We start from the raw sequence: 14855 nt of genomic DNA, 5'->3' as shown, positions 1-14855 counted from the left end.
TATCGTTATAGTTCAGACAATCCGGCCGAATATCCCGCGCCATAGGTCGTGACTCTGCGGAAACAAACCACTTTTGTTAGTCGTATCGACACTCGTATCTAGACCCCTCTTCCCCTCCTCTCTCTCTTTCCATCCGCGAATCTACATCCCTCCGTCCCCGTCCACCACCATAGCAGCAGTCTCCTGGCCCGGCTGCGCCGCGCCGTCGGCCGCAGCGTCGTCGACCGGTTCGTGCGGGACGAGCTCGGACCAGCGGGTGACGAGGGCGGCGAGCGCGCGCAGGCTGGGCGCGTCGGTGATGTCGGAGGTCTGGACGGCGGCGCGCAGCGTCTTGGCCAGCCAGTTCTTGAGCTCGATGGCGACGAGCGAGTCGAGGCCGAGCGCGGCGACCGACGCGTCGAGCCGCAGCTCCTCGCGCTCGACGCCGAGCAGCGCCGCCACCTTGTCGCGCGTCGCCTCGAGCACGAGCAGCTCGGCCGCGGCCGCCGTCGGCGCCTGCGCCACCAGCTTCTCCGCCGGGACCGCGGCGCCGTCGCCGCCGGCCCCCGCCCCCGCCCCCTCGAGCTGCCGCGCCCGCGCGTACACGTGGCCCAGCAGCGGCGTGGCCCGCCCGCCGTGCGCCCCGCGCGCCGCCAGCGACGCGCCGTCGAGGCCCAGCACCACCTGGCGCACGCCGTCGGCGGCGGCGCGGCCCATGGCGTAGTCGAGCAGGGGCAGCACGGCGGCGACGGGCAGCACCTGGACGCCCTGGCGCTGGACGAAGCCGACGACCTCGGCGGTCTTGGCCGCGCTCTCGGCCACGAGCGGCAGGTTGAGCGAGACGAAGTGGGTGCGGTCGCCGCCGCCGCTGTGCGCCTGCGCGAACATGTCCTCGAACGCGTTGCCCGCCGCGTAGTTCGCCTGCCCCCGCAGCCCGATGATGCCCGCGATCGACGACAGCGCCACGAAGAACTCGAGCGCCGCGTCCGCGAACGCCGCCGCCACGTTGCGCGTCCCGTCGTACTTGGGCCGCATGGCGGTTTCAAAGTCGGCCCACTTCATCTGCGCGAGGGTCCGGTCCTAGTGCAGGTGAGGAAATACACGTTAGCCGGCTTCCCTCGCACGCCCTGAGGGAGGATGAGGGAGGAGGCGGGGGGGGAAGACGGGGCTTGGACATACTGCTAGCACCATCGCTGCCTGGATGACTCCTCGGATGGGAGGAAGGCTTCCCCGTAGTATACCGGCGACGCGCGAGACTTCCGCACCGTCGAGGATATCGCAGGCGACCACCTTGACGGTCGACCCGGGCACTTCTACCAGCGCAGCCTCGAGGGCTTCCCGCGCTCCCTGCTCGAAGCGGCGCCGCGACAGGAGGACGAGGTGCCGCGCGCCGCGTCGCTGCAGGTGGCGGCAGATGTGACGGCCAAGATTCCCCAGGCCTCCTACGATAACGTACGTCCCGTCGTCGCGCAGGCGGAACGGCCGGACCCTGGCGCTGACGATGGAGCTGGCGTCGGCTTCGAGAACGATCTTGCCGGTGTGCTTGCGGGCTTGGATCAGGCGGAACGCCTGCTCGATGTTGGCGATGGGCAGCGGCGTCACCGGCAGCGGCGAGTAGTGGCCGGCTTCGAAGTGGCCGAAGACCCGCTTGAGCAGCCCCTGGGCGTCCTGAGGCCGGCACTTGGATAGGACGATCAGGTCGACGGAGGCGAAGCGCACGTTGCGGTCGAACACGTCCATGTCCAGTCGGCTGCGCTGGTAGATGTCCGTCTTGCCTACCTCGACAAATGTGCCCATGCTGGCCTGTTTCAACCGCGAGTGTTAGCCGTGACTCCTTGCGCATATCTACGCCTCACTGCGTGTGCAGAGCGGACAGGGGAACTCTTGGGGGGGCTGGGAATAAATAGAAAGCTCCAAGCTCGACTTACCATGCACTTCCAGGTAGCGCGCAGAGCATCCCCGGAAAGAGAATTCAGTACGACATCGACTCCCTTGCCGGCGGTCTTGCGCAGCACTCCGGCCTTGAAACTCAGGGTCCTGCTGCTGAATATGTGGTCCTCCGGGATACCGTATTTCTCGATCAGAACCCTGCGCTTCGCGTCGCTCCCAACGGTGGCGAAGATCTCGGCGCCGATATGCTGCGCGATCATGACTGCGGCCTGCCCGAGGCCACCGGAGGCTGCGTGGATCAGCACCGTCTGGCCGCGCCTGAGGTTCGCGGAGTCCACGAGCCCGTAGTAGGCAGTCGAGAAGGCGACGGGGACCGTGGCTGCGTCCGTGAAGGATAGCGAATCTGGGATCGGGTAGATTAGGTGGCCGTTCGTCCGCGCCCGGCTGGCGTACGGCGTCCCCGAGATCGCGGCCACTCGCTGGCCGATCTTGTATGTGGACGCAAAGTTCGAGCCGACGCGGGTCACCACGCCGGCACATTCGCCGCACATAGTCTGGGTAGCCGTCATTTGGCCTAAAGCGACGAAGACGTCCTTGAAGTTGACACCGCAGGCGTAGGGTTGAACTTCCACCTCGTCGGGCCCAAGCTCGCCGAGCTTGTCGTCGACAAATGTCAGGCTGCTGAGAAGACCAGGCTTCTCAATCTGTATCTTGAGGCGCCGCTCTTCCTGGTGGAATAGACAATCCTCGCGTTCGGGTTTGTCTGTGGAAGCCAGAGCTCTGTTTACCCCTACGTGCGACGCCAAACGCTGGATGTGTAGTTTTTCGTCTTTCAACATGTACTCGAATTCTAGTGTATCCCCGCGGGCAATCTTGGCCTCCGACGATGCGACAAAGTCGGAGACACGTGAGAGAACTCTTCCTTGGTCGTCTAAGTTGTCCTGAACGTTGAGAGTGAAGAACTTGAGGCTATCGATCTCGCTGAGGGCCGAACGGGCGAAGCCGGTGGCGAGACCAAAGTCCGGCACGAGACCGTTCGATCCGTCTGCGAAGGTGATCCAATACACTTTAGAGCCCTTTGACACCAGCGAGACAATGTGATCGAACTGCTCTGGGGTAGCGTGGGCTAAAAGGGGTCGAGTGGCAGAGTCCAACACGACGTAGGAGACAGACTCGTCAATCGACCGAATTTCCCAATCGCGAGCAGAAGGCTCGAGGCCGTATTTCGAGAGATTTTTGATGATATCGGCTTGACTCTTATGTCCAGTGTGCCCTTCTGGTATAGCGTTAAGTATCTCAACTCTGTGTGCGTGACGCCCATTAGTTGTGACTACTGGAGCTGAAGTCGAAGTTATGAAGGCACGCTGGGTGGCGGCCTCAGGCGAGCCATGTGCAACCAGGTTGACGCCAGAGAATGAAGCATCTCGCAGACGCTGGCTCCATTGCTCGACCGACCTCGGTGGAATTGCGGCACCGCCATCATCTGCGTCTGTGAACAACGTGTTAGGTAATTCTCGTCCAGTTGCACGCGATTTGCAAGCACTTACCTGTCCGCCGCCCCGGAAGTAGACCGAATATCAAGCTCCGCCAAGGGGTGGCCTTCGTAGCTTCAATCGTACCAAAGATACCGCCTGGTTTGAGAAGCCGGGAGATGTGGTCAAGCGACTTGCTCAGCGACGGCGTTGCGCGAAGCACATCGGAAGCCAGGATTAGATCGTAGCCATGTTGGTCAAAGCCTTGCCCGATAGGATCTTTCTCTATATCCAGCGTCCGGAAGGTAAGTAGGTGTCCCCAATCCTTCAAGCGTTCCTCGAGAACTTTGTTCAAAAGCTCGCTCGACACATCGGTGACGGTGTACTCTGATGCAAAGCTCTCACCGTTCGGGCTGCATAGCTGTAATAATGGCAGCGTGGCGCCTCCAGCGCCAGCGCCAGCGCCAATTTCCAGGACTCGGATCTCCTTGTTTTGGAACGACAACCGTCTCGTGAATTCGGCTACGTACTGGTTGACGCGAGCGATCTCATTGCTCTTTTCGACACGGAACAGCAGATCATCTTCGAGGACAACAGACAAAGGGTCGACTTCCCCAGTGAGGATGGATACTAGCTTCGTACCAATTCTTCTAACCATTTCGCCCTCGACGCCAACTCTGGCAAGCTGCTCAGCGACCTCTGCCTCCGAGTCGGGGATCCTCTGGATGAGCTTTCGTCCAATGTTCGACTCGATGAAGCTGACCATCCACGAGAAGTAACTGGCGCGATAGTCCGATTTTATTGTCAACCCACCTTCGCGAATCTTCTTCGTAGCCCAGCCAATGTAGCGAGCAGATGCCGAGTCTAGTATAGCTGCTTTTTCAGCCAGCTCAACTCGTATGCCATTGGACTTGATGGGGAGTACGGCTGATTCTAAATCCTCAGCTGTTATGGAAGAAACATCTAGGCCCCATTCGACATTGAACGCGTTGCCGCCAGATGTTTGCGAGTCCTCTTGAGAGGCACCCACGATGCGCACCTCTCCGTTAGAGATGGTCACGACCGGCTGCTGGTTTCCGCTAGGACCATCCTGAATTACCACGACATCAAAGTTGGAAGATTGAGAATATGTGTTCCGGAGGTCCGTCACGGCTCGCAGCTGGGCGCCTGGTTGAGTGGTCATGTCGGTCGAGATGGAGACCTCTCCAATGAAGACAGGCATAGTTGAGCCACGACTCAGAGCTTCTCGTTGGAACAGCAGAACGCACGAATGGAGTATCGCGTCCAAAGTGCTCGGGTGGATGACGTGCGGCTGCATAAATCGAGACGGCATCTGAGAAGCAACATCTGGCAAAGTGATCTTGCTCAAGGCTTGCAATGTCCCAAGCCGAGTCTCGTGAACTGCGGCGAAGCTGGGGCCGTATTGGTTACCGAAAGACGACAACTCCGTGTATATGTCTGCGTGCTGTACAACGTGGCCGCACGACCGGGCGGCATCTTCGAACTTTTCCAGGTGGGATTTGGCGCTGAAGCTTGCTTCGCGATCCTGATCGACCTCATCGACCGCGGCCTCGAACTCTGCGGATATGTAGCCGTCGCAATGTTCTTGCCATTTTCCGCCCGCAATTGAGGAAACACGGAAACTGTACTCGTTAGAAGTCGAATGGCTTAGATTTAACATGACCTCGACGCCGGCTAGATTGTCAGGAATCGACAGCGTTCTCTTGAAGGAAATATTCCTTAGATGATATGCTTTGGTGGCCATGTTTGGATGTGCGTCTTTGTTCAGCTGCTTGAGCCCTTCGATGGCCATAGCCATGTATCCGGAGCCTGGGAACACGACAAAATTGTCGACGACGTGGTCCTTCAGCCACGGTAAGCTGTCGACGGTGAGAATCATACGCCAGCTTGGCTCGCTATCAGGGGACGTCAACGTTCTGACACCGAGTAAGTCATGGTGAGGGTACGGCCTGCACCGGTACTCCTTGCTCAACCGCGGCTCACGCCAGTAGTCTACGGTATGGTTCCAGTGGTAATGAGGCAAGTCTCCGAGGACCTTGGGCGATGGGTCAGATATACCTAGGGAAGCAACCGCGCCGACATCTACTTCGCTTCCGGCAATGAATAGACTTGCTCCTGTGTCCAGAATTGCTGTTACGCTATTCTGGTCTCTCACGAGGGTTGGTATGTATCGGTATGGCAAACCCCCGGTCTGTAAACTGGCTAGAGACTGTCGAATCGGCCCGGCTAAAGCCTTGTGTGGGCCTATTTCGATCAAGTTCAAGGGCCCTTGGCACAATTCCTTGCCCAGGAGCTCAAGAGCGTCTGAGAATCGTACCTGGGAAACCAAATTATCGACCCAATATGACGCGCCGAACCCTTTGTGCTTCTCCTGTGAAGTGACGGTCGAGAAGAAGCGGACTGAAGAGCTCGTGGAGCTTGACTGAAGCCCTTTAAGGCGTGCCAAATACTCGTTACTGACGACTTTCATATGGTGAGAATGGTAAGCAGTGTCAACCTTGAGGCGCCGGGCAAATATTCCTTGAGCCTGCAGTAAGCCTTGGAGTTCCTCGATACCCGCCGCGTCACCAGACACTGTCGTGCTTGACGGGCTATTAATGCAGGCGACGACAACTCCAGGAGACATAAGTTTCTTGATATAACGCAGGGCTTCCTCCTCCCCGGCGCCTACAGCCATCATTGCTCCTTGTTGTGAAAGATGTTTCTTCGCTGCGTCCGCGAGGAAACTACGCTCGTATGCAGCACGGACAGCGGCATCGCTATCGAGGGCATCCAGGTCAGTCGTCCTCACATTCATAAAGGGAGCAGGCCCAGGCTGCCTCTGTATCAAGGGAACGAGAAAACCCGAACTAGTGGAGGACTCACTGGGTAATAGCTCCGGCAGCATATGCTGCGGCAATTTCTCCGCTAGAATGGCCTATTACAGCCGAAGGGAGCACACTCCAGCTTTTGAGTAGGTCGACAAGAGCCACTTGGATGGCTGTGCTCGCCGGTTGGCCGAACTTGCTGTCATTCAAGCGGGTTGAATCCTCGTCCTTGGATAACTCTTCAACTAGGCTCCATGTGGCGCCGAGCTTCCTCAATACCGCATCCGAATGATGAATCGAGCGAGTGAATTCGCTCTTCGTCCCGAGCAAGGCGTATCCCACCTGGAAGTACTGGGCCCCCTGGCCAGTGAAGACGAAGACATTCGTAACTTGAACAGGAGCTTTAACCGGTTTGAGATCTTTCGTCTCGAGTGCCTTGACCAAAGAGTCGACGTCTTCGGCGACTACGGAACAACGCCACTGAAAGCCGGATCTACGGCTCGCTAAGGTATATGAGAGGTTGTCCAAGTCTACTGGGGCCTTCCGCTCCAGGTATGACTTTAAATCATCGATTCCATTGATAAGCGAATATTCAGATCTTGCGGAAAGGGGGAACAATCGCAGTCTGCTTTCGCCGATGCTGCCATTTGAGTGGGTTGAACCATTACCCGTCCCGTTGCCGGAGCCATTCTGGGCGTGGTTGTTATTATGATACCCGTTGTGTGTAGTTCCATTGGAATTTCCGTTCGTTCCTGTAAGGTTATATGAGCGCGCAATTGCGTGAGAGACGAGGGGAATTCCTCACCGTTTATACGACCTTGTGGAGCTATCTCTGGGGCCTCTAGGACGAGCATAACATTGGTGCCTCCTGACCCAAAGCAGTTAACCACGGCTTTCCTTGTGACCTTTGTCGAAGGCCACGGCTCCAGCGAGCGAGCAATCTTGTAGCTGTTAGCAAGACAATACGTAAACAGCCACACTTTCCAACTTATCTAACCTTGACTTTGCCAAGAACTGGTATCAACTGTGGCTTGAAGTTCTCAAGAAGGATTTGAGGGTGTATTAAGCCTTTTTCCATTCCTACTATGGTCTTGATGAGACCAGCAGAGCCGCTGGCTGCTTCGGAATGCCCGATATTAGGCTTTCCAGTGCCGACGTATACCGGATGGCCCGGCGCTCGGTCGGAACCAAAGACGTTACTGATGGCGCTTAGTTCTGCGAAATCACCAGCTTTCGTTCCAGTGCCATGTGCCTGGAATTCATCAAATCAGGTCATGCTCCCAATAAGCATTAAAGGGGGCCTACCTCGACGTAATCCACGTCAGATGGGCTGAAGGGTAACCCCTGAAATACCTTCCTTGCCAGACGCTCCTGAGCGAACTGATTGGGAAGCGTAATGCCGTTAGTTCGGCCATCCTGGTTCGCCGCAGAATTTCGAATAATTGCTCGAACATTCTACGTAGGGAGTTAGTTGTTTCCCCCAGAGCGTATCGTGGGGATACTGAGACTGAGTGGTTCACTAACGTCTCCATCGCGGATCGCATCATCAAGACGCTTGAGAGCCACGATACCGACACCCTCTCCGCGTCCGTATCCCTTTCCGCGGCTATCGAATGAGAAACACCGACCCTCGGAGTTAAAGATGCTTGCACAGGTCAGTTCGGTGCACCGCTACTACCAACCATGGATACTTGAAAACTTACCCGGTGGGAGCCATCATGGCCAACTGGTCAGGCGAGAACATCATAGCAACGCCTCCCGCTAGCGCCATGTCACTCTCGCCTAAGCGGAGACTCTGGCAGGCCGAATTCACCGCGACCAAGCTGCCGGAGCATCCAGTGTCGAGGGTCGCGGATGGCCCGTGCAAATCGAAGACGTAGGAAACACGATTCGCCAGGAGCGGCCGTGCCGCACCTGTATTATGATACTTCGTAGATAACAGGGAGTCCTTCGTTGTGGCGTGCTCGTAGTCATGACCAAACATCGCCACTCCGTTCACTCAGCATCATCCTGTTGCACACAGAGCCGAGGAGTTTCACTTACCGAAAACCGCAGTATCAGAGCCTCTCAGCTTCTCCATCGGTATCCCGGCATTCTCGACGGCGTCCCATGCGGCCTCGAGTACGACACGCTGCTGCGGGTCCATAGCTTCTGCCTCGCGGGGCGGGACCCCGAAAAAGCCGGCGTCGAACGCGGCAAGGCTCTGATCCAGGAAGTGGCCGCCCTTCTGATTCGTCGTCCCACTGACCTCAGTATCGGGGTGATAGAAGGAGGACCAGTTGAACCTGTCCAAAGGGACCTCGGACCAGCCGTGTCTCCCTTCGGCAGCTATCGACCATAACTCCTCTGGGCTACTGGCACCCCCTGGGAATCGGCATCCCATGCCTATTACGGCAATCGAGATTGGTTCTGGTGAAGACATGATGATTTTGTTAACAAAAGGTTTCTTTCTCTTAGCAATGTCGAGATTCGATTCTATCACCTTAACCACCTATCCACATAATATAGTCATGCCTCTCTCTATATATGTCTCTTGTGGAGCACATCGAAGCGAGTTAATAGGTAAAGATGTAGGGAAACTTATTCTCACCCAAGGGGGGGAATATTGACCCAAAGCTTCAAGGATCTAAAGCAATAGTTCTTTAGTTGGAAGAGAACCCTAGAGAGCGTCGCACCTCGAGCAACGGTACGATCCTCATCCGTTGGTGATGAGGTCGAGCATACGTGTACCAGACTCGAGACACCTGCCGTCCCTAGTGCGCTGTTGGGATCTGAGCTCGAAGGTCCGATGCCGATTGATTCGACTTACACAGGGAATCGAATCCTCGAAGCAACGTATGGCAAGACATTTTGCGCTATGGTTTGGGTGCATTGAGACATGAATACGGTTACCAGTCAGCATGCGAAAAGCCTATGAGGGCTTGGTGTGGACATATTATACGCAACCTGCATGATATACTACCCCTTTTTGAGGCACATTGAGCCCTATCCGCGTCAGGGTATAATATAGATCTGCCGAATACTTGGACCCGAACAGGGCACAGCAAGATACTGGGAAGGGTCGAGGCTCCTACCGCATATTCAAGGATGTGCATACTCATAGCAGCATCCGTCCGAGGCCCACAGAGTGCTGCCTATGGTAAGAATACAGAAGTTCAGAGTATTACATAGGCAAGGAGAGGACACAGAAGATGAAGCTCTGCAGTGTATTAGATTTGCTAAATCGCGTCACCTCATAAACTTTGGCCACTATAAGATCATCTAAGAAGAGCTCGCAACGGCTTATTCCGTCTCGCATAGATGTTGCCTCCTAAGGATCAACAGACTATTGGGTGCCGATAGTTGGCCCGGGAGGATCAGCAGCATAGGGGGTATGAGAAACTAAAACAAGCAAAAAGAACACCCCTAGAAAGTGGGTTCGAACAGTCTGGGGTTGCATTACTCAGACCGATGGATCTTCCATGTACGTGACAGCTGCATGTCTCTTGGTCTGTAAGTGATAGAGGAATATGAGAGTCGGCCGGTGCTGTTTATGTGAGCAAAGCAACGAAGAGGTTAGTAATCCGAGAAACACAGGCTGATAATAATCCCGTTGGTAGGACTGCAGAGTGAGCACAGGGGTTAAGGCTTACCCAATCATGATAGCGACGGGCAACTGGCTCCATTCTCTGAGGCGAATATGAAGATGGGCTAGGTATGTTACATAGCTCGGCGAGCCACGTGCCGTGCTGGATGGAAATACGGAATGTTGGCCTCCCTGGTCTGATATCTGCGGTACTATTTTACGATTAGCAGCGTGCTCAACACCACGACAGCAGCCCGCACCTAGGTACTTATCGTATATACCTATATAGTAAGCATACGTACCTACGTCTAGCACAATAACAAGAATCTGAGATACTAGTCCGCCGTCACATACAACCATTGCCAGCTCGCCTCCCGGATAGCTTGCTAGCAGGAGGTGAGCGGTCACGAAACCCATCGGCCGCCGGTTCATCCCAGCGTTCTCGTGTAGATGGCATGATCCCAGGCAGCCTTAGGAAACAAGCCTTGATCTGAAAAAGACGGCGCGGCACGCCCCCTACGACTGTGGTCAGGCTCGTACCGTACCAAGGTTACAACAGAGACCGTAAACCGGAACACATGCAGATAAACTACGAATCCGACCTGTCACCACTCGACTTTGGCCCCCAGTTAGTCCATGGGAAGGGATGCGACATACGTGGAGGGCAGACCTTTTACCCCCTTCTCCGAGCTTAGCATGCGGAGCCCGCGTACTGGCGTGAGGACTGCTGCCTGTCTGCCCAAGTCCTCACGCAATCGTGGATCCGATGGTAGCGCTACACCGTGGCTCGACTGGGCACTTGTCACAGTGCGTTATTTCCAGGGACACGCATACTCAGATTTACTCCTGATCAACCACGGTGAAGGCCGAGACTTTTCCATCTCAAAACCTCTTGCCTTTGGAAATCTAGATTAGAGTATCCTGACTAACATCTTCCGCCGTTGGTGGGCGGTTAACGAAGCCCATAGGAGCGGAAAACATGGGCCATGATCTGACTAGCGGATCGGATACCCGTCGTGCAGATCGCCATTCATGCAGTCGCTATTCCGAAGTGTAAAGCGATCCAGGAGCTCTGCAGCGGGGCCACCCAGCGAGTGGAGTCCGCGATCTCCTGCGGCTGGTCGTGAAGATATTCACTTCGATGTTGGTATTACTCTAGACATTTTGTCGATTGCACGAAAATGTAAACCCTTGTGGGCGAGGGCACAAGCTTATACATCGGTTGATGTCACGTCTCAGAAGTCCGGCCAGTCAGTCTTTCCGCGCGATTGGAATTTAGACGTACGGTGACCTAACTCTACGCCCCTCGCGATCACGCACATAGCTAATTTAAATAGTTTTCCAGTATTAGCTCTACAGCCTTACTTCCAGAGCTCACACGGCGGCTCAGCTATTCTAGTCGACGGCCGCGTCTATCGTTACTATTCTCATCGGGGCGATCATAATGCTTACTTCCACCCTAAAGGCTGTTATCTCTTGAATGGCATGAACAGGGCCGGAGCCACGGCTCAAGAGGGATAACCAGTGTTGAAACACTAGTTGAGAACCTGGCCTACCCCTTCACGGGGTGGTTGGTGTTAATACCGCACTCACCGCCATGCGTATATTACCACAATCGACGACAACCACGAAGTGGCAAGAGGAAACGCGCAGTCGACGACCCCCGTAACGGCGATAGGAACACCACTCTCGGATCTAGAAACGTTGGAAACCAAGATCTCAGCCTTCCTACTACAGTTCGACGCTCTGACTGCACCACATATACATCCCAGGGCCATCTGTAAGCGCCTACGTCCTGCGACTTATAGATACAGGCTTATAAGGGCGGGTTTCCTACGTAACAGAGCATTATACCATTTGAACACTTAGATAAGGGCTGTTTGTCGGGTCAACGAAGGTCACCAACTTTTTAATGGACTGAGCGTCTGCTTGATCTCTACGTGTAGGTGCATGCAGTCCGATACGTGAAAACATGGGTGCATACAAGTACGATTCCTTATATGATAATTACCTGCATAAGATTCGGCGTCCTCAGTTGAGCGGAATGACTCCAGTGAATAAATTAGTGACTTAAGTGCTAGTGAAGCTCTAATAGCAATCGTCATCCTGCCAATTCCGGCACCGTATCCGTGATCGTCTCCCGTATTTGTATCGTCAACCGGGGATAGCTAGGGACGTCGTTAAGGGCCAACCCTACCACCCGAGTCGGTATCCTTCGCTCTTTTGGACCTGAAGACGGTCTACAACTTACGCCGTCCATCCACACCCACCTTATACCATGATATCTACTCCTCGCCCGGAGGCACACGCCGGCACCATAGAAACCCTCTCCGCATAGGCCGCGTTCCCGTGATTAGGAAGAAGCGCGGCGGCTCCCTCCCGCCGGCATATTAGGATCGGGCTCAGCGTTTTGCAATTGCGCAACTCGTATTCTTGTTCAACATAAGAAGCGAAACCCCCGTGGAACCACCGCGACGCAACCTCTTCGCACAACCCCGGCCCAGCCACCCATTTCTCGTTTTAAACAAAAGTAAGGATCTCAACTCTCTTAGCTAGTCTCCCTGTTTGCCGCCAGTCCACCCCATGTCCCTCCTCCTCCTCCTCCTCCTCCTCTTAACCCCTTTTCCCAGTCCCCCCTCCCCTCCTCACGGATCCACAAACAGCACCGGCCCGCACCGGACCTGAGAGCACGTCCTGCCGATCTCGGCCTCGTTGCGCTCGATGCCGCCGAGCGTGTAGCCGGATCCCGGGTCGCCGTCGGCGCTGCACACGGCGCGCACGCCCTCGCGCGGGCACGCCGCCATGTAGTGCGCGCGCTCGGGCTGCGGCTCGCTCAGGCAGCAGCAGCACACCGACAGGTCCTTGTCCTCGTCCGGCGCCGCCGTGGCGGAGGGCAGCGGTGCCGCCGTCGTTGCCGCCGTCCCCGTCGCCGTCGCCGCTGTGAACAGCGACATGATGATCGTCGCCTCGTCCGGCGGCATCGAGAACGACAGCTGCCGCGCCGCTGCGGCCCCCGGCGCGAGAGGGTTCGCGGCGGCCGGGCCCAGGCCGAGGCCCGCGAGCGCGAGCACGAGCGCGAGCGCGTTGGCGTGGTGGCGCATGGTGGCTGCGGACGAAGGGTCGAGTAAGGTAGAGTGGGTTCGAGCAGAGGCGCTATAGGTTGGTAGGTAGGTATGTAGGTAAATCTCGGATGGTGGCTTCAGAGGCTATAGCAGAGCGTATTCAGAGGTGACATGCGATATGCCGGGTACTATGATGCCCTAAGAGCTGGGCACGCGGCAGATATATAAGCAGGCGGGTGGGTAGACATCAGAGAGACGGCGAGGCGTAGCCTCACAACTACCGGCCAGATAGTTAATTTGCATAACCGCCCCCGTGAGACGATCTCTCGCGGTGGCGCAACGGCGGAGTGGCATGCACGTACGTGATACATAGTCGCGCCCCGACACGACCTCGCACATTAAAAGTAGACTCGCCTAAATTATTCTCCCTCCGGATGGCACAGATCTCGGGGCGTTTTCTTCCCGTCGCATGTCATCCCGTGATTTCGTTCTCCTGTTTTTCCTCCTTCGATCGCCACCCAGTTCCCATATTTGTCTACCGGTGCGTGGCTCGCCTGCAACGTCGCGGTTTAGGACTTTCATTCCTCCTCCTCTAGTGTCGCCGTCGGGCGTCTGCAGCCCTATTATTGCCCTCGGACGGGTAGAAGCGAAGGGTAGGTTCGCTAGATTTAGGCAGAGAGTCGGGTGTAGGCTAATTACCCAAAATATCACATTCACGCAGGCGTAATTCTCACACCCCAGGCGATCGATTCTGGGGTGTTCTACGAAGGTCTAGTAGTCTAAAAATAGGATGGGTAACGGGGATATATCAGATTAGATAGACGTGGGAACACAACGTTCGACAGTGTTGTGTGGGTGTTTGTTTGGATAAATACGTATTTCCCAGAGAACACTCCCAGGCTTTACTCCTATCTAAAAGATGCCTATGGACCGAACTCGAAATGCATACATGCTAATCGGGATACTCGTGGGAGAACCGCGAGCTCTGCATATGCTGTAAATGTGTAGATAGAGCCATTCCGCGTAATCGCGTTAGTGAAACCACCATTAGTTACAGAGTTGACTTGTTCTGTTGCTTTACGCATCGATTGCCTTTACTAACTCCTACTTGCCGCTTAACTTGGGCGTTACTTGAGATAGGATTAAGAGAACAGAACTATCGAAACTAGTTTGGGTGGTGGATTGCAGTTCTTGAAGTTCTGAAATTAAAAATGTTTATTTTTCTCAAGGGAATAGATTCAAGCCATCAGGGTCTCATTTCTAGGATCTCTTTTCTACTCCTCCCCCTCCCCTCCCCTGAGGACCTAAGTCTTCGTCCTAGTCGACCAGTTTTAGCAGTGGAAATGTTACTCGACAAGCATGCAGTTGGCCTTGACGGGCCAGAGACGCGTCACGACTACGTTTAATACAATGCGCTGGATGAGTTTCGGTAGGAAAACGCTCGATCACATCGCTGTTCACAACTGGTCCATTGTGACGCCTATTACACTAAAAATAGTAGGTAATATGTCATTATTGCATGTAAGCCTACCTCGATGAGAATGTCACCTTAACTACGTAGGGCGCTTGCAAACTTGTTAATAATACCGTAAATAGCAGTGCAAGCTTACGTTCAAATTAACTACATCGTCACTAAACTAGCTTGTCAAGGCAGCGGCAGAACGGACCGTACCCACTTCGGCTTGAAGACCCGACTCGAGTACGTGAGCTGGATAGTAGTGAAAGAGTCGTAGATCTTGCGTTGATGCTTACACGGCCGGCTGATCTCCCGACCTGGATTGTGAGTACATATATAGTTACTTTAACCGGGACTTCTAGATGATGCTAGAATAGCTGCCAGAAACTTCGAATTGTATCTCCTCCCACACACTTATGACACACTATGATAAAACAGATTTGAAGTAGTAAGAAAAAAAGAGTCCAACGCTACCGTTTAGGCCGTAGTAGGGCTACAATAGCTTCATAACCCCCCGCGGTAGCATAGAATAACGGCGTCCCTCGTGATTTACTCTTCAAATCGGCGTCAGCTCCCCTTTCGAGTAACAGCTTTACTATAGCC

At 55.1% G+C, this 14855-nt stretch overlaps 2 protein-coding genes across 2 annotated transcripts; both read right to left on the bottom strand.

The window, feature by feature from the left end:
- Window positions 1-141: 141 nt before the first annotated feature.
- On the bottom strand, window positions 142-8824 carry GGS23DRAFT_618316 (putative polyketide synthase; the record flags this gene model as incomplete). The annotated part of the gene is made up of 11 exons (XM_051520926.1): window positions 8213-8824; window positions 7873-8158; window positions 7694-7814; window positions 7475-7624; window positions 7167-7421; window positions 6975-7110; window positions 6228-6921; window positions 3417-6121; window positions 1908-3358; window positions 1159-1782; window positions 142-1059 (listed from the first exon to the last, which is right to left on the bottom strand). The coding sequence occupies exons 1-11, from the start codon at window positions 8589-8591 to the stop codon at window positions 142-144; spliced, it is 7719 nt and encodes a 2572-aa protein (XP_051374010.1). The 5' UTR covers window positions 8592-8824.
- A 3555-nt stretch (window positions 8825-12379) lies between these two features.
- On the bottom strand, window positions 12380-12835 carry GGS23DRAFT_594840 (uncharacterized protein; the record flags this gene model as incomplete). The annotated part of the gene is made up of 1 exon (XM_051518224.1): window positions 12380-12835. One exon carries the CDS (start codon window positions 12833-12835, stop codon window positions 12380-12382), a length of 456 nt encoding a protein of 151 aa, XP_051374009.1.
- Window positions 12836-14855: the final 2020 nt, after the last annotated feature.

This window comes from Durotheca rogersii, assembly GCF_024521655.1.
Source record: "Durotheca rogersii strain YMJ 92031201 chromosome Unknown GGS23scaffold_5, whole genome shotgun sequence".
NCBI lineage: Eukaryota > Fungi > Ascomycota > Sordariomycetes > Xylariales > Xylariaceae > Durotheca > Durotheca rogersii.
Note: the sequence above shows the minus strand (reverse complement) of the source record. Positions and strands in the feature narration are given on the sequence as shown.